Below are 24,340 nucleotides of genomic sequence, written 5' to 3'. Positions count from 1 at the left end.
GGTAAGAATATGATTTTTTTTTTTCCCAGCACAAACACTTGAAAAAGTTATATTCCTTTGCAGGGATGGCAGTGTGAAATCCCTCAGCCTTTGAATCTGTTTTTTTGCCCCCAAGTACCGTTTGAAAATGAAATAGACGGAGTGGGACTAACGTGGTTTTGGTGTCAGCCTCAAACTGCTGCAAAATCGGCTTTCTGAAGCTGCTGCCAATCCAAAGCAGTATGTGTAACACAGTTACAGTTTGATTTGTGTACAGTAGAAACAACTTTAATGTCCTTTCAGAACTCTGTAGTTTTGCCTTCTTTTGAGGGGTATTTGACACACTTCCAAAGCAACCTTATTACTGGTTTTCTCTCTTAGAAGTCTTTGTAAGTTACCTTTTTCGGGAGACTTTTAGTGTGTTACTTTTGAGATGCACTTGAATACAAATGTTTCCACTGAAAGTACTCTAGATACAAGTTGTTCCCTTCAGTTTTAGGCCCTGAAAAGTATCAAAAGTAAGGAATTGAAAAAAAACAAACCAAAAAAAAACCCCAAAAAACAAAACGAAAATTAGGTTTATTGTAACTAGGAAGTATAAATGTGTCAAAATGGTCATTGCATGTAGAATATGCAGTGACTCAGTACTAAATATAGTATTAGCTGAGTTGCTAATGCATTGTATTGATGTATGGGAGTAGCACTACACTACTATGTAACTGGTAAAATTATCCCCATGGCACAGAGCAGGATAATTCAACGCTTCAAAGTTTACTGTGGTAATTTATTAAGAAAAGATTTCTCATTCTTGTGCTGAAGTAGAATTTTAACCAGGCAGTTTTTCTCAGTACAGTATATTCACTTCCAAACTGCCAGTGGATATATTCAGGATCATGAATGTAACAGTAGGCTAGATTTGCAGCACAGGATAATGATGTGGTAGTAACTGTGACTGTCATATAAAACTTTCAGAAGCTTGTGTATGTTGTTTTAGTTGTTGAGAGATACAAAGGGATCAGGTCAAATCTGTATCTTTCAAGGAAAAAATATAATAGATGAGAATTTTTAGAAATTTAGATTTCACAAGGCCCATGTCCAAATTTTTGCTAAAACAGCAAAACACACTCCTCCTTCTGCTTGGTAACTCAGCTGGCTATTCTAGCTTATAAAGGCTTTTTTATTTCTGTAAAGTGCTGGACTGATTTGACTGGACACTTCTTTTGCTACAGGGTTATGATCTTACCAGCGTTCGTTGCTGTGAAATGCTCTGGTGCCGCGGTGTTCTGGCATTGTTCTGAGATTACCAGTAACAGAGCTGCAACAGCTACCCAGCTACCCTGACCCTCACAGCAGCTGCCCCTTGCCTGGCACAGGGGGTGGCAGTGCCCTCTGTCACCCTGTCCCTCCTGCAGGGAGTTGGTTCAGGCTCCAGCCACAGGAGCGCTGCCACTGGAGCAGTGACCATGCAGCCCTGGGATGGTGGACACTGCTGCCAGCCCACGGCTCAGGGTCCTGCAGCCCTTCTCAGGCTCTCCTCCCAAAAAGGGAAATGATGCTATAAAGAAAACAAAATGTCTTCCCCCCAGCCCCAATCTTTATAAAATCAAAAGGCTCCAAAAAAAGACCCAACCTGAAAACTTTTGTCTTTAACATTAATGATAGTGGTCTGAAATAGCTGTTACTTACTTTATCTGAAGGGACTAGATTTTTAGGAGGGGAAAGGAGCAGATATGAGCTTTCCAGCCTATCTGGAGGCCAGAGAGGGTTAAATAACTGAGCTAGCAGGATTTTGAAGGCAGAGCATGATTACTTTGTGAGAAGAAAGAGATGGAAGTAATAAACTGAAATGGAAAGTAAGAAGGAGAGGAAAAGCAGGGTGAGAATACCTTACCAACTATCTTGTCACAGTGTATCAGTTTGGGAACTAGATTAACTTCTGTATACCAGAGTGATTCTGCTGGATCAGTTTAATGGATTCAAGGAGCAAAAAATAGCATCTCTGTTTGGAGAGGGGCTAAAATTGGAGGAAGAAATTAAGGGGGAAAAAATCCTTCTTTCCTAATGCTAAATAACAAATGTAGTAGGTGCACTGAAACAGAATTTGATCAAGGAAAAGACAGACCCAGAGGGAGGGCAAAGAAGAACTATGCTTTTTTTTTCTTTAAAGTAGAAAAGCTAGAGGAAAATATAGAAGAACAGTTAAGGGGCAGGGAGGGAAGTCTGGGTTTGCTTCAACTTTAGAGTGTTTAAAAAGAAGTGAGTGGGACTTAAACTAAGTGCATTGTATTATTGCCTCTTAGGGGAACTAAAATCTAAAGGGTTTTTTTTCCTTAACCTTAAAAAATATGAAATTTAAAACAGTGGTTTCCTGTAGAGTTTTGTGTTGGAGTAAGCATTGGTTCTTGGGTATGTGTTCTGAAAGAAATCTGCTGTCAGCACCGTGGTAAAATGGCCTGTAAGCATCGTATTTGGTTTTACGCCTAATGGACAATAAAGTAGTTTCCTCAAGCTACTTGAAATACTCCTTGTAAACTAAAGTGTCCAGATCAATTTCTCATTCACATCTTATTAAAACTCACTGAGGAAGTTGGGAAAACATGGTTTTGATCAAAGTGCTGTAGAAACTATTTGTATACTCTCTTAATCCTTAAGTTACTTCATAAAATTGCTGAGAAGAACCCTAGTGGGTTCCTGCTTTCAAAGACAGCTTCATCCCACCTGCATGCCAAACACAGAGAGCAGCCCCACTGTGTAGTGGGAGGGCACACAGAATGTGTACAGGGTCGAGGGGGCACAGTTGGAGTGTCTTGTTTTTCCCATGTTTACCTGACTCACAGTTTCCTACTGGAATACTAGGATTGTTGAATTATTTGCATGAGTAGCTGTCTGCATCCAAAATGACTTGTGCATGCTAGTCTATTCTGTGTATGTTAATGCCTGAATTTCTCTTGTGTAGTCAGTTCATGTTACATGACAACCTTAAATGCCTCGGTGGTGTGCTTGATCAAAACACTTTTTTTTTTCTTTCCCTTTCCTTAAGGAAACACATCGTGTCATAGCTCTGAGAAGTCAGGAATTTTTTGTTGGTAGGTAGATGGCTGGGTGCTAGCTTTCAGCAACCCGTTCTTGAGAAGAAGTTAAGCTGCTATCATACTGTAGTTGACTTTTTTCATAAAGATATTTTAAACTTTTATGATCTCTTCTATCAAGTTTCTGCCTGTGCATCTTCTTGAGTAGGAGGCTCAAATCAATATTTACAGGGTCTGCTTTCATGTTTTATATATGCAGCTATATCAAGATACATGGTTATGCATTTTATAAGAAACTTATTCAAGGGGAAGTGTTCATCTGATCAGCAGTATCTGCTTTTTTAACAACGATAGGAGGATGCTTTGAGCACTGTTGTATAAGCAGTAGGAGTGTGAAACTGTCAAATATGCTGGCTTTGTTGTGACTTGAAAATTGTGTTTAACTGTGCAGAAAAGTGGCCACCACAACACAGAGCCTCTCTGGGTAACAAGTGTGCTGCCTGCATGCCAGTGGGACAGTGCCACAAAAGTTGGCATCTCCTATGTTTCAAGACATAGGAGATGACAATGTTGGAGATGCTGTACCAGCTAATGGAAGACTATAAACAGGATACAGGATACATGGCAGAGATGTTACTCTGGCTGCACTAGTGAAAGAGTCAAAAAAAGGGGGTGGGGAGAAAGGCCCCCAACTGTAAAAACGGAAAGCTTGTTAGCTGTCCTTAAAGTGCATTTTTTGGTGGCTCATCAGAAATTAGCAGTCTCAGTCTGGATCTTAGTGGGCAAGTATCCTTGCATTGGAGGCTACCAGAACTCATGCTGGTTGTCTCTGCTGTTGGCAGCCTGGGTGGTGAAGAGCTGCTCTTGCCCCAGAGGTGAGATCCTGACCAGCAGGACAGGGTGACGGCCACAAGAGAAAGCTCGCTCTGCCAGTGGTGCACTTGCTGCCTGGATGGTCTGCTGGGCTGTGGATGTGATGTTACCTTAAAGCAGCAGACTCCTGTACCAATTTAAGTGGAAAAACAAGACTAATGGCCAAATTTCTACACTCTGTGTCTTTCACTAATTGTGAAAAATAGCAGTTGGCTTCTCCATCCTCCTGGCTTCACTATCTTCTTCATATAACTCACTGACTTTTACTTATGGCTTCTTGTCTCTAATAATTTCTTAATGAAGCAGACAATTTTATTTTATCCTGTATGAGCTGCTTCTCATCATTTATTCTTGTTTCCCTCCACTCCATTTCCACTCCAGGCAAAAATTATTTCCAGAGAAGGGCTGGATGTGTGTCATTCCAGAGCTATTGTAAGTGACCCTACAGATTTGCTTGCATACCCCATTTTCTCACCTAGAATGCATGCAAGGAAGGTCATATGGGGTCTGTCCCCATACCCCATCCCCACATCAGTGGCCAAGAGCAGATGTCTGTAGAAGAGAACAGAAATGGAGAGATAGCTGTTGCTTCTCATGTGGGTGTTATAAAGACGTTTGCCACTTCCCCCTCTGAGGTGTAAGTGATGTGTGAGAAGCACATTAATCGTTGAAAAGCAGATATTAACAGAGCCACATTGGGTCTGTGGGATGAATGGACCCCTTTACATCTTCCTCTCAAACTGTTTTGATGGGAATGTTGATTAAAGACAAGGTAAACTTGTTTGTACTTCATTCATTAATAACAAACTGTAAACTGCCCTGCCTCCCCTCCCCACGGGCAAGGCACTTGAGGAGATGCCAGGCAATTAAAGTACTTAAGACAGTAATTACAGTCAAATATACAACAAAAATAAAATCACTGCACATGATTTTTTTTTATGCTTGGTTTTGTTCTATGCTTTTATTAAACCGCAATTCTTGCCTCATGATTGAACAGGAATCTATCAACTGGTAATAACAAAGTGTTTGACAACTTTCTTCGGTTCATCTGGGTATTTAGTAAACTCTTTGGTCTTCCTTCTGAATTCATCACAGCTCAGATTCCTGTTTTTCAGATGTATCTTGCTATATAAAGCTGGTGTACCTCAGAGCCCTAGCACCAGTCAGTAGGGAGGTGATACCAATGCTAACTTGAAACTCTTCCTTTCTTACTTTTCTGGCTGATTTTCTTACTGTACAAGGAGTAGCATCTCTAGTTATTGTGATGGTTAGGAAGGGAAGACTGAATTAGGCTGAGGTGTTCAGTTGGCTTCAGATATTTGAATTGAAGCTGATGCATTTTAAACTCCAGAAATTAGTGTCCTCAAGTTTGATTTATGAACCTATTTACTGAGTTAACATCCTGCAGTAGAAAGTTGTGTGTGTCAGCTCAGTATTTTTAAGTGAAATTCTAAGGGACTTCAATATTCCAGATAAAGTACACTTTAAAAAGACAGAAACTTAGCTGTAATGAGATCCAGCTGGTGTGCATAAACCTTTCACGTTGCGTTACATAGTTAAGTTGGTAAGTAATGTATGGGGAAAAGTTCTGGTGGCTTATTCCTTTGTACTGGAGTTTTACGAGGCTGTATAAATACTGTAAGTATTTAATGGGGGAAATGCAGGATTAAAAGCAAACAGCTGATGATGCATGGTACAGAAATGTCATAAAGCAAATGTGTAGTAGTATCCTTTCAGTAAATACTAAATGACTGAAACATGACAGTGTTCACCTATGTTAAAATAGCTCTCATAAGAACAATTTCCAATTGATTGGTTTGATTAGCGTGACTAGTTCAGAAGTAGGTCGTTTTATGCTGGATGGCATCAGAGTGTGGATTCTCTCTGAGTAATGTTTTGACTGATTTTTTTATTCGGTAAAATCTACATCTCTGTGGTATTCAAAGCAGAGGACAGGCTCATGGGCTCCTTACCATAACTTAACCTGTTCTCCTTTTAACAAACTGTAATTACAGAAGTATAAACTACATCTTCATTTATTTCAATGGTAAGAGCATGGGAGAAGAATGTGGGAAGGCATTCCTTGTGCCGCCATCAATTTGGTTGCCTTCCTTGCAGTTGTTTCATAAACATCCTAGAAAGCTCCTGAAAATACCGAATGTGGAATGTGCCAAAAGTGGTTAAAATGAAAAACTTTGTCCTCTGACAGACAAGCCCTGGCAAATCTTAGCTTGATGCTACTGCCCTCGGCTGCCCTCCTCCTTTGTGGAAGGCTTTTGCTCCCTTGTGGAGTCAGCAAAAGGAACTGTATGCCTGCACTTTAGCAGCTACAACAAACCTTGGTCAAGAGATTAGTATTTTTTGGGTGCTGTCATTGTCAGCAGCAAATTGAATTGCCATGTTTAGTCTGTGGACTGGAACAGAGGAAGCAGGGGCATGTAGTCTATTTTGCCAGCTCTGCTATGGGGGTGGTAGCCCTGGGGAGAGGAGTGGTTAAAAAAGAGTAGTCCGAAATTGTACAGCTATTTGCTGCATGATGATGTCTGTGCCCTCAGCTATCCTCGTTTAAATTGAATGGTCAGGGAGGTATCACAACATATTTAAAGCTTAGGTAGCTGCTCTTATGAAGAGTATAATTTACAATAATTGCCGCTTTTAATAATGAACTGATCTATTTGAGATGGCTCAATGCCCATTAAACAGTTAAAATGACAACTTAGTTTTAAGATGCTGTTACCCATGTAGGTATATTGACCTCAAGCTGTTCAGAGGGATATTGTGGGGTGATTTCCATAGCAAAGGTATATTATGCTTAGGCACCCTTCTGCAAAAGGGAAACTGAATTTTGAACTAGAAATAAATCTTCACTTTCTCAAGATCTATTCAATGAAAGGTGAAAGGAACATTCAGAATGTAAGCGAGTAGTAAAAATCTTCTGGTTCTGTGCGTTTGTAAGTTCTCGTAAATCAGTCATCATGTTCCCAGTCATGACAACCACGTCCCATACTCCGACATTGCAGCCACCGCAAAACTCAAGAGAAGGATGTAATCAACCCCTAATAAAAGCGGCAAGCCAAACGAGTAGCATTATAAACCCAAGGTGCTGTCTTGCAGATTTCTGACTTAATTTTTTGCAGGCTCTCAGTATGCCAACAGGCTCTTTAAATCTTCCTCCCTTTCCTCTGTGGGTCTCCATGTTGCCTCTTTCTGCTTGGTAAAGAAGCAAGCAAAAATTGCATACAGGACTTTGTGCAGGGAAAATGGGTTGAAGACCTCTGATAGCTCATACATAAGGATTTGACATGGCTCAGTATTTTGTGATCCTTGTTTTTAAGGAACTGCTCATGTAACATATGGAAAAGAAATGGGTTAAAAGTCAAAGCAGTGATAATGAGTACTCCTCTGTTTTTCTCGCTGCCCTGGGGCCTGAGGTCCCCACTGCTCCTGGTGAAGCCAGCATGAGGAGTGGGGCTGCACTGCTGGGCGTCGGCCCTGGCTCAGGATTTGCAGCAAGGGTGAGGTCTGGGCACACAGCACCATGTCACCCAAATGGCCTGAGTTAAAAAATGAGGATGAGAAGCATTGCTGCTCAGCAGGCTTGGATTGCTTTGGCAGGGCTGTGCTTCTCACTGCATGCAGGACCTGTGAAGAGCCAGTGGACCTTCCAAAGCATTGGGAGCAGTGGCTGAAGGTACTGATAGGGGTGGCTGAGGACCCAACACCTCGTGTGCTTCTCCTGTGTGAAGTGGCCTCACTGGAAGTGAGACGTGAGCTTGCTTCAACCTCGGAACAGCTGATTCCAGTGCTCTGCCACCCTCTAGCCACAAGCTGGCCTGAACCGACCCTGCTTTGCTTGAGATCCAGTGGGATCTCAGTGCAGTGGGAATAGGAGGCACTTTGTTCTCCATCGTAGATCCACTGTGATTAAACGTGGTAGTCATGAGGCCAGATTTACTGCTGTGCTCTCCCTGTTTTGCATTGCACAATGGCGCAAACACCCAGAGAGCGAGCAAATTTGATCCGTGTTTCCTAAGGATTGTGAAATTCTCCTGTACAAATTTGCTGGCTGAATTTGAAGCATGATTTATAAAAAGGGCCTTTCCTCTTAGAGTAAATGTGATTGCCCTTTCTGTAGGGCTGCAAGATAAATGTTCTTAGTCTTCAAGGGAACTTTTTAGGCATGCAATCCTTAACATGGCTATCTTCTCTGCTGCACACTTTACTAACTTAAAGCTATTTAACTGAGATGCAAAAGAAAAATACTGTTTCTTCAGCATTGGACTTGATGCTACACAAGAAACACAGAGGAAGGCAGGCATTTGTTTTGCACTGTTCAGAGGCTTTTTAAAATCCTCCAAAGTCTGCTGTGGTTCTTACTTTGGTCAGTTTCCTCCGTCTGCCATTGCAAGTAGACTTTCTCTTGCTAATCTGCTGCCTGAAATACTCTTTGTTCAGGAAAGCAAGTCTCTTTCTGTTGTAATCAGGGCTAGGAATTCAGCTGCAGGGTCACTCTTTGTGCTGTAGAGTTCACTGACCATGTTTTGCTTCTGGCAGTCCTAGCTTTGGCCCCTTTACACAGATCAATGCCAGGCTAACCCCATTTATTGCTACTACTGAAACAAAACTCTGCATCTCCTATTTAATTTAGCTCAAAATAGATGTAATGCAAACAAGCGTCAGCATGGAAAAAGAGCCGGAAGAAGGGGAGGGGGAAAAAACCATACTCAGGGGGTTTTTGAATGAAATATACATTAACTGGTGCCAGGCTCCAGGTGGGAGGAATTAGTTGGCATTGTACCATTAGACCCTTTATAGAAATCAATCATTATCATTGATTCTAATTTACATATGAGTATTAGAGTTTATCTGCTTGTCTTCTGTTCCCTTTTTATGTTTAAAACCATTTTTAATGTAATTGCTACTGCTCAAGCTCAGCCATGCATTCAGATTTCTCCTGTGTTTCTTAGTCCTAGATGAACCTCCTGGTTCATTCTCCTGGCACTTCACTGTGCCCTCACAAGGTGAACCTCCGTCATTATTACTGGATTCCACAGCATCAGCATCCTAGAAACTTCCAGCCTTGCTTCTGGTCAAGTGAGACTGCTGCTGGCAGGAGTGTGTCACTCTCAGTGAAGCTACTTGATGCTGAGCGCTTTGTAAGACTCATCACTGCGAGATGGGTTAAGAGGTTTTGTTGAAGCAAGCATGTGGCAGGCAAGACTCCTGTGGCTATCAAACTCTGTGAGTCTAATATAAATTTTTTCTGTATCTGTGGCACACCTCAGAGAATGTGTTGGGCACCTCAGGACCTTACTGGAATTTTAGATGACAAGACCTTCACGGCGTGCTTGGCATCCAGCCATCTTTCCTGGCTAGAGCTGGAGTTAGGAATTCCACTTGCCACACCTCATTCCATGCTGCTTGTTAAAATATGTGGTATAAGGCACACACATACCCTCACCCACTGTTGATTTCTGGATTGAAGTTCTGTTCGTTGTGCAAGGCAGTGTGGGTAGAAATCATGAGGTCCGGTTTTTCTGCTGAAAAACAAAATCCATTTATCCTTCTACTCTACTCCCTTTCCCCACAGATAAACCTCTCCCCAAGCTATTCCCTTTTGCTTCTTCAACTCTAAGTTGGTGTTCATCAGAAATCAAGTGTTTAGGTGACTGTGTTTGTAATGGGATGGAAGATAGCTGAGACAATCTCCAACTTAGGGATTGTTACTGAAGTTAAATTCTCTTACACTCTGTTGGGTGATCACCACAAGACTCCTGAAACCCTTGCTGTTTGTTTCAAATGCACCTTTATTTCTGACATTACAAATCTTCTGTTCTTGAAGCCAGGCTTCTCAAATTTTTTTTCTGGACGAGAGACCTATCAACTGAAATGTCTGGCATTTTGGGGGAGTTTGCTTTTGCTTTCAGTTTTGGCTTTTTTCCCCACTCTTAGCAATTTAATGCCTCCTCCTCCTTCTATCTGCTCTTTCCTTTTCCTTGCAGGGTTTGTTGTTTCAAAAGGGGATACTTTGGCTTCCCGCTCCTGACATGCGCTCGTGTTGCTGTTGCCCCCTGTCCTTGCCCTTTTCAGGAATGCTAGTGCTTCAGCCTCTGCTTTCCTCCTTTTCCACACCAGGGAGGGAGCTGATGGTTTCCTCCACTGCTCCTGAGTGGGAGGCAAGCATGAAGTGAGACACAAGCTGTGGAGGCCTTCCTGATGTTTCCTTCAAACTTACCTGGTTCCAGATAAAGTCCCTTGCAGTTATCTCCCATACTTTATCTGAGATTGGTCTTTTAAACACTCTGGATGTGTCACCATATACAATTGTCCCTGTCAACTCATCCTCTTGCGAATGTTTCTTCCATTTTTCGGGTCTCTGTTGGAATATGGTGGGTTTCTTGCATATGGTTTTAAAAAAATATTTCATCATAGTTGGTGGTTGTCTATACCTGACACTTTCTCATACTTTTGATACTCAAATCTATTCTTTTAATGATTTTTTTAAAAATCTTTTTTCCCCTAATCTTGTGGTGTTTATCCTTCTTTAAAGTTGTTTTTACTCTATTGCAGAAGACAGGTTCAAAACTCAGTTTGGGCCTAGAGAGGGCCCTGAGCAGCATGGTCTTACTGGTTATTACCACTCAAGATATTCAGTGAGTTTGTTTCCTCTAGCTTTGGTTAAATGAACTCTTCCCTTCCTTCCCTATAAACCCAACAAAAGATTTCTTCGAGTATTATTCTGAACGGGGGTAAGTTCATCTACAGCTTACTGCCTCAATAGCAGCTCAAGTGAGCTGAGCCTTCTGGCCGTGGTCAGCTTCTCCAATACAAAACAGCCTGACAGAAGAGATATTTATTTCATAGCTAAGTGCTTGTTACCCCTTGGTGGCTGATGTCCAGGGTTGTCTCATTCAACTTCTGTGCATTTTGAAAATAATGTACCTTCATTATGTTTATCTTTTATCTTCTTGATGAAGCTGCTCTTTGCTGTTTTAAATTTGAGCTGTCCCTTGGAATCATCTGAGGATGTGATTCTTCTCTGTGCCATGAGATGGATATATCAGCTATTGGTTTACGCCAATGTATTTTTATTTTCAATTTTATTGAAATGTGTTGTACATTAGAGGCAATAAAAGCCAGTAGCTAGAGAAAGTGAGACAGGCATTTATCTCTGGTAGGTATAGATTTTTCTGCTTCTTTAAACATTTTCAGGCCCTTTTGTTGCCCAACCACTGATGTTTTGTATTTTAGTAATGACCAGAGAAGTATTACCACAGACTTAGAAGCAGGCCATGCCATCCAAAGTGCATATTGTATATAATGTACATTTCATCCACTCTTCTAAGGTTATATGTGTGGTCTGATTTGATGCTAGATCAAGTAAAAGCCTTTTAATATAAAATTAAAAGAGTTTGCTGAGCTAGATGGCAGAGGCTGTCCACAACTAAATAGTGGATTGCTGCTTCATGAGGATGGCTTCTGTTAGCATATAGCACAGGGTTATATAGATTCAGGGTTAATCACCCCTGTGCATAAAAAAATGCTAAAATTAGCTGCCAAATGGATGTTTTTATCATATGAGCTGCGAGGACTACTTGGAGAAATCCCTACAGGTCTGAAAACAATAACCAAGACTGTATTTCTTAGCCCTGGATCTTAGAGTATCTTTTACATGTAATGGAATCAAATGAACCAAATGTAAAATATGCTTTGTTTGTATGCCATATGGTCTTTGCCTTGCCAAGCACCCTTTTTGCCTGCCAGAGCAGACTCCTGTGTTCTCCTTTCCTTGAATCCTGCCCTTCACACTAACAAAAAAAAATTGCTGCTTAGCTTGCATAGGGAATGGTGAGTATATGACTTTCCGTTCATCCCTAGATACATTTCCAGCATTTAAGAAAACTCCAAACACCAGAAAAGAGGCAAAATGAAGTAAAAAACCTTCATGCACTATTGTATTGAAAGAGACTTTTGAATTTAGCCACAGCTAAATTTAAGTATTTAGCTTAATTCAGAACTTCAGCCCCTTCCTACCAACCACCCAAAACCACACCTGCTTCTCTAAGGGATTTAAAATCCAAAGATGGACAGATTTTAGAGTAGGGCAGGGGTGGGGAAGTATCTGGGTCACTGATGGGTTGGAGTGCAGGTTCCATGTGCCACATGCATAGCCCACTTCCAGAGCTATGGAGAGGAGTGGAGAGGCCCCACTGCTGAGTGCTGCCTCGTGTGTATTTTTAGCAGGGGGCTGTTTCCTGTCCCCATACAGTGACACCTCTGTGGTGTTATGCTGCCTGTCCCAAGGTATTAAGTAACCCACAGGCATTTTGAAATAGTTAATCATAATACGATTTCTCTCATGATAATGTTTGGGTTTTTTCATTCTCCTGCCTGTTATGAAATCTGTAGGCTGATAATTTTAATGGGAGTTACAAGAGGAGAGGAAAAAGTCCCAGCTAGCCCTGGAAATGCACGGGATCATGGAAGAGGCAGGTAAATGCTCCCTATTGCAGTCCGTCTTGACAAGGACTTCCAAAAAGCCTGTCATCTCAGTAAGTTCAACTCTTACCCTTTCCTTGCAGTGTTCTCCCTCCTGGCAGTCTCTGTCCCTCTAGTGGGGTTTTGATAGATTATCATTTTTGTGAGACTGGGATGTTGCTTTGCTAAGCTCAGCTTCAGAGACTTGTTGGAAGGGGAATAGATGAGATGGAAAGAAAGAAAACTGAGTGACACAGGGGTCCTAAAGGTCAATTCTTTTTGCCCGTGGTGTTTCATCGATACTGGAGTGAGGAATGTATAATTTAAGACTACAATTTCACACCCTATTTCTAATTCTCTACCAGACTGAGCTGTGACTTTCAAAATTGTGGTTCTGTTTACATCTTTATCATAAATTAGATAATTACAAATGTGTGCCTTCAAAGCACTTTCATGCCTTTTTCCTGCAGTCAGGTTATAGATGAAGCTGTCTGTTTTATTGGCTACTGCCATAATTACCAAGTGGACTCAGTGTCTTCAAAATTGCGATTCCAGCTGAGAATATTCTATTATTGGTTCCTTCAAGAAACATCTGGAGAGTGCTTTGAGCTCTTGTGTCTTACAACATTTCAAAGATGTGGTTTTATCAGATCCTTCTATATATTGTCCCTTACCTTTTTCCTCTTCATATGGCCAGGAGAACTAATAAAGACTTTCCTGTATTTTTCTTAAGCCTGGTAAGGTGATTCTAGGTACAAAATTCTTCAGACAGTCCACAGGTGGGGGTGTCTTTTTGTTTTCATGTTCAGTCTGGAGTAGATAATGTTCTGTTGATACGTTTTTGGACGTATCTTCTCTAGATGGGTCAGTGTTATTTCTTTCTGCTCCCAGGTAAATTAATAAACCAAATTTAAAAGTGCAAAGGAAAGCAGGCGGCTGGCTGATTCAAAGGGAGAGGCTATGTTTTTCATCACCACCCTTTCAAAGCCTCTCTGAATCAAAAGAACCATTGGATTGCGAAGGCAAGACCTATGCCACACCAGAAGCTCCCAGTTCAGCAATTTTCCCAGGGTAAAATTATAACTCATGTTTCCTCAGCACAGGCTGTAACTGGCAGCGTTCCTTCTACTTCTAAGGGTGAAATTGCTGGGGGGAGAACAGACATCTAATGTGCCTCTGGAAGTTTTACAATGGGTGTTAGCCTCCCTTTGTGGAAAGGTAGATGTTCTTCTGGAACATACCCAAGGGCAGGTGCTATTCAAACTGGAGTGTAAACTGACTTCAAATAAGACAGTACAGTCTTATTTTTGTTCAGTTTGTGAGTCAAATCTAAAGAAGAAAAACCCATTTCTCAAATTCTGGCAGTTCGTGACAATCTTCCAGTTATCCCACTGAAGTCTACATTTTTATGGGTCTTTAAAATCTTCAGATACAACTGCAATTCAAGACATTAATCTTTATTCATGTACTGCTGATAGGATCTTACCTTGCAAACAAAACAGATTTTAACAATGCTTGTTTTTTAGTGTTAATTCTCACCAGAAGATTATTGGAAAAATTGCAAATTTGGTCCAAGAAGAATGTAACCAGTTGGTTTCTTTCCCACTAAAATCTTGACACCATTTGTAAGGATTTGTTTGAGTTGGCATTCAGATATACCAGCATGGTTCTGGGGAAGAGAAGTCCTTTCCTGCTAAACCCAGGAGGGAGTGTTTGTTGTTGTTTTTCCTTTGTCCTTATGTGAAGACTCTTACAAAATATGTGTAGATTGCCTGCTAGAAGTGGATAAAAGGCAACAGCACTTGAAAAAATCTGACTAAAAATTACATTATTAATAAATCTTAGCCTACAAGTAGTCTACTTGGGAACAGTTGAAAGATGGATTCCAGTGTTCAGAGTTCCCCTGTTCCTTCCCATAGCTGTTCTTGGCCCAAACCCCATGTACATGTGGTGAAGGTGGCTGTCACGTTTCTGCCTTCACTGGTGCAGGAGATGAGCTGGGAGATTCTCCATCCCTCACAGAGGCAGTGGGAGCTGTTGACTGCTCTGTGCTGGGCTATTCCATGGGACTGGGGAGAGCTGACTGAGTGGCTGCCTCTTTTAGGGAGGGGGTGTAGACTCTGAATGGAGCCCCAGAGTATTAAGGTATGCTATCTGCAAAGTACCTGGCAGGCCAAACCTCTTGCAGCAGGGATGAAGTGGTCCAAGATACTTGGATCGATGCTTTTCACTGGAATGAGAAGCCTTGTATGGTGGGGAAGTAGTCTGTCATCTCTGCCCTTTGCAAAAGGTGAAACTCCCTGTGTGTGTGCTTGCTTTTCTATGAAGTACAAGTAAATTTGTGTTGTCTGTGCTACCTGAGGTTTGATAGAGGTGCAAGAAGAAAAGCAACCTATTTTCCAGGTTTAAAGGAAAGTAAATGAAACTGTCCTCGGGGCAGCAGAAGCAAAGACTTTTGTATCAAGCTGTAGTGTTGTGGGCAGGGCTGCCAGGCTGCTAAAGGCTCTTCAGACCTGGAAGCCTTTCCCAGGGACTGCTCATCTTTTAATAGCGCTTCCTCCTTTTTTTTTTTTCTTTTGGGTGTCCACAATGACTGCACTCTTTCCCTGCTCAGACCAAGGGATTGCTTGGTATTTACTGGCTTGTTTCTGCAGTATCTGACGGGATACTGGTCCCCTCTTGCACATGGGAATTAAGAAGTCTGAGTGAAGGTGACTGAAGGACTGCATTGTATACCTCATGAAATATCTTGAACTGGTCATGTCCAGCTCAGGCTGGGGAGCCACACTTTTGTTTGGTCACTCCTAACTCGGTTTCATTGCTAATTTGAGTAGATACTGGTGCAGAACAGACAAGCCCTTGGTGGAGCGAGTGACCTGAAATGCCAGCTGTCCAGTGTGCCCCTATCATAGGACACCATTAGCAGCATCATGGCAGGTCTGCTTCCTTTGGTCCAATGTCCTCCTGCATCTAAGCACTGTGTCCTCCAGCATGGTTAGGGGATGTTTTTGCCTGCTGTAGCCTGGGGTGAGCACCCTGTGATTAACAATGTCAGGTGGGCAGTGGTGTGCTGTGAGCTAATTGGGAGCAGCTTTCAAATCCGGTTTTGCTTGTAAATTAAATGGACGCTTTCAGTGAGTGAGAATCGAATCGACACCTCTAAAGGCTGTAGAAGTTCTCCTTCCATAGTGAAAGCCAAACTGTTTGTGTTTGGGGGTAGTGAATCTGGGCTGGACCCCCAAGTTTGGTTTGATTTTTTAGTACAGTGGGTTGGATGTATTCCAAAGATCCTGCTTGTGTTACGGGTTTCAGCCAAGTTCTGTGCTGGCTGTGTTTGCCACTGGCTTGACCCAAGCACAGAAAGTGTGCACAGCAGCCACCTCCAGCAGAAGAGTTATGCTTGACCCAAGGAAGAAAAGGGTAGGCAGTGCAGAAGAGCACGGATGTAATAAATGACAACCTTTGGGCTGACCTCAGCACTACTCACCCAAACAAGCAAGGGGCTGAGTTAATCTTCCATAGAGAGTGCAAACTTGTAAAATATTTTGAGGGAGGTATAAAACTTTTGTCTGCAGTTTCGAGGCTTAGGGAGGTTTTCAGAGAATTTTATAAGTACTTGAGAAGATACATCCTGTCTGTAAACTTTTCCAGGTTTTTGGACTCACCTTTACTGCTGTACTGGTGTAAGCACAGGCCCTCATTTAACATCTGTCATTATCCATGAATTCTTTTCCTTCACTTAAAGATTTTTCTTAAGGTCTCAGTGACAGGTTTCTGATGAAAGTGTGATTAGAGCTGTTCTGCTCGAGCTAGTTGTGTGCTATAGACTTGGCTCCTGGGCTCTGGAATTATCAAAGTGCCTCCAAGCTCTTGTCCAGGGGTGGTTTTTAACTGTCCTGCATCTCCAGGTAGGCAGCTTTCTCCACCCAGAACAAACAAATACCTCGCTTCCTTCAGCCCTTTGCCTTGCATTTGGTTCTCTGCACCTGTATCATTTATTCTAGGTCCTGGTCAGCTCTGAAATCCCAGCAAGGCTCATTTTGCCAAGGAAATGTCACCACATCTCTCCAGCGCTCGCAGCACTTAGCATGTGTATGTGCTCAGCAGTGCCAGCATCTCAAGGAGGAGAAGGCTGTAAGCAGCCAGCATTTGGGATGTGCAGCAAGGGACCCCCATCTTGAGGGGCCAGATCAGCGCTCCACCCCGGGGCTGGTGACTCTGGGACAAGGACAATGTACCAGTTAAAATTGTCCCATCAGGTAAGCGCTCCAGTCACCACTGCTGTAGCCACTCTGCTGTAACCACAGGTGCATTTGTCACCTTTGTAGGCTTGATCTGCATTTGGACTATTCTAGGATACAGAGAGGACAGCCTAACATTGTCCCTGGCACCTTCAGGAAAGAGTTTTGGCCAAGGGTTTTGTTTCCTGATGAGCTGTACCTTACACCCTGGCTATGATGGACCCTTCTGGGTATCTCTGTTCCCTCTCTCAGTGGCCTTGTGACACCCACCTCTCTAAATTGCATTGCTGTGTATGTTTCTGAAAATAATACTGAGTGCCCCAAGCATGGCACTTGTGGTGGGAGGAGTGAGCAGCTGCTTGGCATAGTGGATCTTCTGTACTTCACTGCCTCAGCATATCCAGAAAACCTTCCTGCTTCTCAAGCTCTCCATTGTATTTGACTGTCTTGCATAGGATAATTTGACCTTCTGTCATATGTTGACAGGCATTCAGGATTTAAAATGAAGCTTTAGAGAGATTTAGAATAATAAATCTAATGCTACTATTGAGTCTCAGCAGACCTGGTGTCTTAGCTTGCTGGGGCATTGAATTGCAGCTGATTGTATTTTGGGCCCATTTCTCGTGTGACACTCAAACACAATTGTTCTGGAGTTTTGCCTTATAAACATAATTCCTGATGTTCAGAGTCAGCAGTCCTAAACCTTGCAGCTGTGAGAGAAAGGGCAGTTGGATGATACTGATGAAAGGCAAAACATGACAGTGCAATTGGCATATTTTCGCTGGGGAAAACAATGGGCTGTTTCTTTGTTTTGCAGACCCAGTGGCAGCAGTAAAGCCCAACCGTGTCCTCAGGGAGCTACCGACCATTGGTGTCAGGGTGAAGAAGCAGAAGAAAACAATGGATGTGCTTACATGTAAAGACTTTTTGACAAAGATCTGAGCAATTTCTTTGTGCTTCTGGGCTCTTCAGAATGAAGGTGAAGAGGAAGCACCATGATGGCATGCACACCTTGAGATCAAAATGCAGTTTGCATGCTCTGTGTGGTGCACATGGTCATCTTTGACCACCTTGCAGGGCTCTGAGGGGCCAGCACAGATTTGTGTCATCTGTGGGTGCTGAGTACCAGAGCCACAGCCAGAGAATTTGGTGTGAGGACATCACCAGCCCATACAGGTGCCCAGGGTGGGATTTTCCCCTTCCAGCAGGACAAGCTCATGGGTTTCTTGGACATGTAGCTTTGTATCTCTGCCTGCTTGCTACAATTTCCAGAAGTGCTGTTTGTACTGTACTGACATTGTTTATGTTGAATAAATGCTTTCTCCAGCCTCTTTGTTGTGGCAACTTTTTTTGCTGAATTCAAAAAAGTGGGGGGGGTACTTGTTTAAGCATTGTGGTGAGACACGATCATGATTATTTTTTTAATCTTTAATGAAATGTTTGTTTTGAAAAAGTGCATCTTCAAAATGGGGACACTTGTGCAGGAGCCAAATCTGAGAGCAGTCCTAATGTTCCCGGTTTGGATGAGGTTCTTGAGCTGCGCTTTCCCCCATCCCACAGGCACCCCTGAGCATCAGCCTGCTGTTTATTTCAGAGTGCAGGTACACAGATGTCCCTGTCACTTGAGTGATTTCTGCTCTGTACTGGAGGAAAAGGGGTTTGATGCCAGCTTCTGAAGTTTGTTTGCTGTTAGGATTCATTCCCCATACAGAGGGATGTATGGGTTCAGAGGTGACTCTTCTGCTGGAGGTGGCTGATGTGGATGTGTTAACTGCTGTTTCCAGTTGTTCCTGGGCACCAAGCTTTTGTGAGGAGAAGCATCTCTCTCACGTCTCTCTGTTGAGAAAAAAGGATAATGAACACAGACTGATTTGATACTTTAGAATAAACTACTGCATGATTATTCTTTCTAATGTCTAGAATAGCTAAGACAAGCTTGCCCTCACCTCCCCTCCAAAACATGCAAGGGAGTTAGAAATGTGTAAATTTGAGTTCCTCAGCAGTAATAATTGCTGGGGTTTTGACAGGGAATATATATGCTACTGAGTAGGATATATATTCCTGCTTGAGCTGGGCTGGCTCACAGAGAAGATGTTGGCTATAATAACTCCAGCCAGCAGTGTCTTAACCTGCAAACTAAAATGATCCTTACAGTCCAGTGAGTCAAGCAGATAGTTTGTACTTGAATGTCGGTCCTTCTGTGCCTGAGCTCGGGTTGTCTTGAAGTGGCATGGGTTTTGTCAAGGTTTCTGTCTTAAGAAGGGAACCGGGATGACTTTACTCAAGACCACAGAGTGTAAATAACACTTAGGTCACCAGTGCTAATATTTTGAGGGGACAAGTAAGCCTCTTTGATTTTTGTACACTTAGCACATTGTAATGACTCATGTTCTTCAGATATCTCTTATTCCTTCCACTTGCTACCAGAACATTGACAAGGTTCCTGTGTTGCTGTTGTTTGGTAGACCAGTTGCACGAGTGCACATCTCAGCCCTGCAGCTACTGTGTTTTTTCCAACCCAGGTGTAAAGGCTTATTATTTAACAATACTTTTGAACAGGAGAAGATGGTATAGAAGAAAAGGCAGGGAGAGGAGAAGGGATTTGAAAGCTCTGCTCTATGATCCATGGCCCCCTTTGGTAGGAAGACTTCTAAATCATACAGATTTTTGTAAATCCCAGGAGGAGCAGTTAAGGCAGGGCTGCTTTTGCTTTTGTTGAGGCTACAGGAGGGCTTGCCTAAGCAAAAAATGTGAAGCAGGTTCAGATATACTCAAAAGACCTATGCCTATGAACTGCTTCTTGTGGAAAGACTCCTTCAAATATCAGCATGGAAGTGGAGGAGCCCCAAACTGCTCTAATAGAGCAGTGCTTTTATGTGATGAACCAAAACTGAAAAGTTTTATACAACCTAAATGCCTTTAGCCTGCCTAGTGCACAGATTTTGGCATTTTTGATTACATGGTTTCAGTAATACATTCATTCTGAGTGAAAATGTGAGCTAATTTTTATGAAAAGTTGTTGGAGGGGGAGAATCATCTGAATATTAATAATGATAAATGCTTTACAGGGTATTTGAAGTATTTTGGTTCATGGGAACTGTTATAAAACTGGATTTTCTGTTCTTACTTAATTTTTTTGTAGGATAAATAATAAAATGTTTGAGAAGGAAAGCTATGAAGTGACAGACTGTTGACAGGTCAGGAAGGTCGCTGCCTGTCCAGCCAGTGCAGGTGGTAGCCATGCTTTGTGCCCCTCTCAGGAACAAAGCTGGTGCAGTTCCTGAGGCAGACAGCAACCTCTGTGATCTCCTGTGTGGGAACAGCCGTGGCTGAGCTCTGAACCCGTTCCTGGGTTCACGTCTCACCTGCCTGACACCAAGAAAGCTTCTGAAGAGCTTTTTGATTCTTTTTGTTGTCAGCTGTTCCAGATAGCTTGCTGGAGCCCGTTGAGTTCAGTTTCTCTGACTCCCTTCTCTCCACCTGTAATTCTTGCTAAGGAATTATATTTGTAATCACATTAGGTGGTAGAAGCTTAGCTTACCAGCAGTGCCTTGGTTTAGCTACTCTTTACCAAAGCTTGTTCACTTCCGCATTTGCAATAATCCAACGCAAGCCATGTATTTCTTCAGAGACTGTTTGCCCTGTGTTATCCTTTCCATAGCTGAACTAATACAGTGATTTAACTAATGCAGTGATATATCTCTGAGCTATTAAATGCTGTACCCATTGGATGGTGGTCTTCTGTGCTCTGACAGTGCTATTGAGTTGTGCCACATTAAAAAGAAATGGGGTTTTTTTTAAGTACCTGCTTCTTTGAATCACATTTCTGCCTTAATTTCTCTGAGGCAAATGCAGTAGAAATATGATTGCCTAGTTTCAAAGTGTCTCCAAAATGGTAGTGGACTGTTTTTATGCAGGGAAATGTGCTTTGTGGGCTAAGATTGGAGCAAGGTTAGCATTATTGTGCTTAATATCAGCCATTGAGAAGAAGGACTTTGTTTCATGAGACACAATAAACACAGGTAACTTGAAGAGGAAATGTTGAAAAGGAGGAGGGTGAAATAAGAGAACAAAAGGTTTTATTATAAAGCATTTTTATTTCTTGGGAGTTTTAGTAGGTAAACTGTGTAAATGGCAGCTTGCTTAGGACTTGGGTTTGGAAACTGATTCCCTTTTCTTATGTTTTGTGGGTTCTTTTGCCTTTTAAAATGCCCACGGTCCTCCAACCTATTTCCCATCCTGGCAGTGATGCTTATACTACACATTCTTCTACTGTTTTGTGCAGCCAGTGCTATCACAGCTAAGCTGAATGAGGTTCCAGCCTAACTACAGTATTAACCCTGCAAATCTGTTCATTTTCTCTCGAGCAGCCCCAGGCAGGGTATACAGGAGAATGTGTCCAATTGAAAAACTATCACAGACTTGGTGTGCTGCACTGTGCTAAATTGCAAGAGAGCTGTGTTTTTTCTGCCAGAGAGGATCCTGTGAAGGGACATGGTGGTGTCTGTCTCACACAAGTTACAGAATTTGTTTCTCATTTCAGTCTCAACTTTCATTGATGATTTTGTCTCTATTTCAGCCAAGTTATTTGTCTACTTTTAAGCACTGAAATGTTTTACTCAGACCTGCTGCTTTCCTCCTGCTAATCGTCTAAGGCGTGCTCCCCCCACCCCCAGTTTGTATCAGTCCTTGACGTCTTACTTTCACCTTTGTAGTTGTTGTTTTTAATTTTTTCTTCGTTATTTTACTAAATACTGCTCTGCAGATCAGTAGCATCTTGGGTGGTGGTTGTACCACATAGCATTTGTAGCAGACATTAGTTTTGCATAGCGTGTGTACCTTATTTTGTCTGGACTTGTCTTCTTTACGCTGCAGGCACCTCCTCCAGCAATTGTAGTGATTAAGCCTGGTATTTCTGCAGATTTATATTAACTTCTGCTTATAAAGAAAGAGAAGAAACCCAACCCTTTCCCCACCCCCCCCCCCCAACATCTAAACTAGATGTTTTTCTTCATTCCCTTCGTTTTTATCAGTATTAGACCTAAGCTTGCTTTTGTGTATGGAAGAAAATTAGTTAAGTACCTTGTGGTTTATAGATGCCTTTTGTTACATATTACTCGAATTTATTGTGCAACATGGGCCTGTAAATCATTTCAGCCAGACATTTACCTGGCTCATGTTGCCTTTATGGTTTGAGTCTCTTAACAGCCATGAAAAATGGAGAAATGATGTTTTTGGCGGCGGCGGACTCTGCTGGTCCGAGTGCCCCGTAACTCTCTCTCACGGCCGCGCTCCGCTTTGGCGAGGTTTGCTGCCTGGCTCGGAGGAGATGTTTACAAGGAATCCATTACTTTGTGCAGCTGAAAGACAGTGTTGAAAGAACAAAGGGAGTTTTGTGATGAAGTGTATCTGACTTCTCGCTGCTTTGCTTACCTTTTAAATGTAAAACTTAGTCATTTGCAAGGGCTTTTAGTTCTCAGGGCATCCCTATAAGATTCCACCCCGTGTGGAGCTGTCCTTCAGTCGAAAGCGGGGTTGTCTCAAAACCGCTCTCGAATGCATTTCTATTTTAATCCCCAACTTTGCCTGCCGCCTGCCTTCCTGGCTCCAGCTCACCGCCCTGCCCTGCCCCACCCGCTGCGCGCAGGCGGCCGCTGCTCCGTGCTGGCGGTGCAGCGCTGCCTTTGTGACTAAAAGTTGGTTTCATCAGCAAAGCATCGCCTCCCGCTCCGCGCTCAGAGCTCGCCGGCCTCGGGAAGCCGCTCAGACCTGCAGCCTATGTGGGGCACGCGGGGGCAGCTGTTGCCATACGTATAACTTTTAAATGGAAAATGTCTTTCTCAAAGGCTGTCGATGTCCAGTGGTCTGCAGTCCATGAGCAGTTGACTAGTCCAGGTGTTTCTGCTTCTGTTCCTGTGCTATGTGAATTGGGAATTCGAGAGAAGAGTGTGCAGGATGGAGGAGTTGAGGGTTTGTATTTCTGTTCTGGTGGTACAGCAGTGACGGAGGGCTTGGGAAGGAGCAGAACGTCTACCCGGGGTCTTCTTAATTAAGGAAAATATTGTTCTCGGTCTTTTCGTCTGCATCTCTTTCTGTCAATGCCTTTATCAACTCTTAAAAATGAGAATGACCCTTTTTGTTGGTATGGATTGACTGCTACGAGTAGTATTCAGGAAAAACTTGTTTTATTGAATGTGTTTTCTGCCTTGTGGGTTTTATCAGTGCATTTTGCCCCACTTATTTAAAATGTAGCCATTTAAGACTCCTGGAGCTGGATTCATTTAAAAAACTGCTGAATATTTGTCTGTGCTTTACTAACATAAAACTCATAATCTGAGACTATGAGGCAGTCCTATTGATTCGAGACTGTGGGTTTCTGTGACGTTTTTAAGGAGATCATTAACCCAGGTCTATCTTTTCACAGGACAGTCGGCCCAATATGTCAAGACCTCTGATCACTAGATCCCCTGCATCTCCATTGAACAATCAAGGCATCCCCACTCCAGCACAGCTCACAAAATCCAACGCACCAGTTCACATTGATGTGGGTGGGCACATGTATACCAGCAGCTTGGCCACGCTTACAAAATACCCCGATTCCAGGTAACTTTAAAAAGCTTCTTCTGCATGTCTTTGGCAAACTCCTTTTCTTCCATTTCGTGCTTGGACGTCCTGGGGCTGTCTCAGAATGATGAATTTAGTTCCTTTTGTTTCAAAATTAAATTAGCTTTCTTTGTTAGTAGGCAGTTAGAGACTTTTCTTTCCCTGCTCCAGTGTGTTCCTGACAAATGGCACTTCTGCAAATCTGATGTGTGTGTACTAAAACAGAGCTGATAGCAAAGAGCACTTACTTTCTACTACCTAGGATTCTGGGTTTATGCCAGGGCACCCATGCTGTGGTTTGTTACATTCAAAAACTGTAGTGATACTGCATTTAAGCCCAAAGGTGGGGGTGTTGGGGTATTTGTTTTGTTTCTTTTGGAACAGCAACCACTCTCCTGTACTGTCAACATGCCATCTCCGATGTGTCACTTGAGGCAAAGGCAAGGCTGAATGAAATAAACTATAGGACAGTATTAACTGGATACTTTTTATAGAACCTTAGGACTTTTCAAACAATTAGGCTCTTAACTCTCATGTACCTTTTGAATGAAGTATTTGTGGCTCTGGTAGTTCACTGGTATTAAGCAGTCAGAAAACTGCTGCATGTGTGAGCAAACGGTGCATGTAGAGTAGATAAAACAAGAGTGCATCTCTAAGAAAACAGGAGTGCATTTAACAGTGTGTGTGGGTATTACCTGGTGGCGATGGCAGACAGGCAGTGTCGTGGTGCTGTAACTCTAAGGGCTGGTTATCGGACAGCAGGTGTTCATTGTGTCCACTGTATTCATCTGTACCTTGCCCTTCGCCGCCCGACCCTGCTCTAGAGGGAAAGCAGTGTTACCATTGTGTTCTCTCCGGTCTGAGGGGGCAGATTTTCAGTTTCTTGATCCCACAGCTCTGACTTGCCTTTCCATAGGGCACAAAGCACACTTCATGGGATGTGACTTCATTCAAAGCCGGGGTTTCACTTGCTACTACTGCCTCTGCAGCTTCAGCTCGTAGTATTGTGTGGACTGAAGTAGTGCTCCTGGCACAAGGAGCTGTCAGGGCTGGAGGAAGAGAACAGTACATACAGCGAGGCACACGGCCTTTCTTGTGACAGCCTCCTCAAGGAAGGCCTGGCAGAGGGGAGTAAAA

General features: G+C 42.7%; 1 protein-coding gene across 4 annotated transcripts in view; it reads left to right on the top strand.

Annotated features, from left to right (window-relative positions):
• The window catches only part of KCTD1 (potassium channel tetramerization domain containing 1), a 69,379-nt gene that overhangs the window by 11,600 nt on the left and 33,439 nt on the right, over nt 1-24,340 (top strand). For 3 of the 4 annotated variants that reach the window (XM_032123936.1, XM_032123927.1, XM_032123918.1), the window contains exon 2: nt 23,025-23,203. In XM_032123936.1, the coding sequence (XP_031979827.1) occupies nt 23,025-23,203 (179 nt within the window). Of the gene's footprint in view, nt 1-22,209; nt 22,571-23,024; nt 23,204-24,340 lie in introns of those variants that run through there. The other variant, XM_032123946.1, reaches the window with a different exon arrangement.

This window comes from Corvus moneduloides, chromosome 1 (assembly GCF_009650955.1).
Source record: "Corvus moneduloides isolate bCorMon1 chromosome 1, bCorMon1.pri, whole genome shotgun sequence".
Lineage (NCBI taxonomy): Eukaryota > Metazoa > Chordata > Aves > Passeriformes > Corvidae > Corvus > Corvus moneduloides.
Note: the sequence above shows the minus strand (reverse complement) of the source record. Positions and strands in the feature narration are given on the sequence as shown.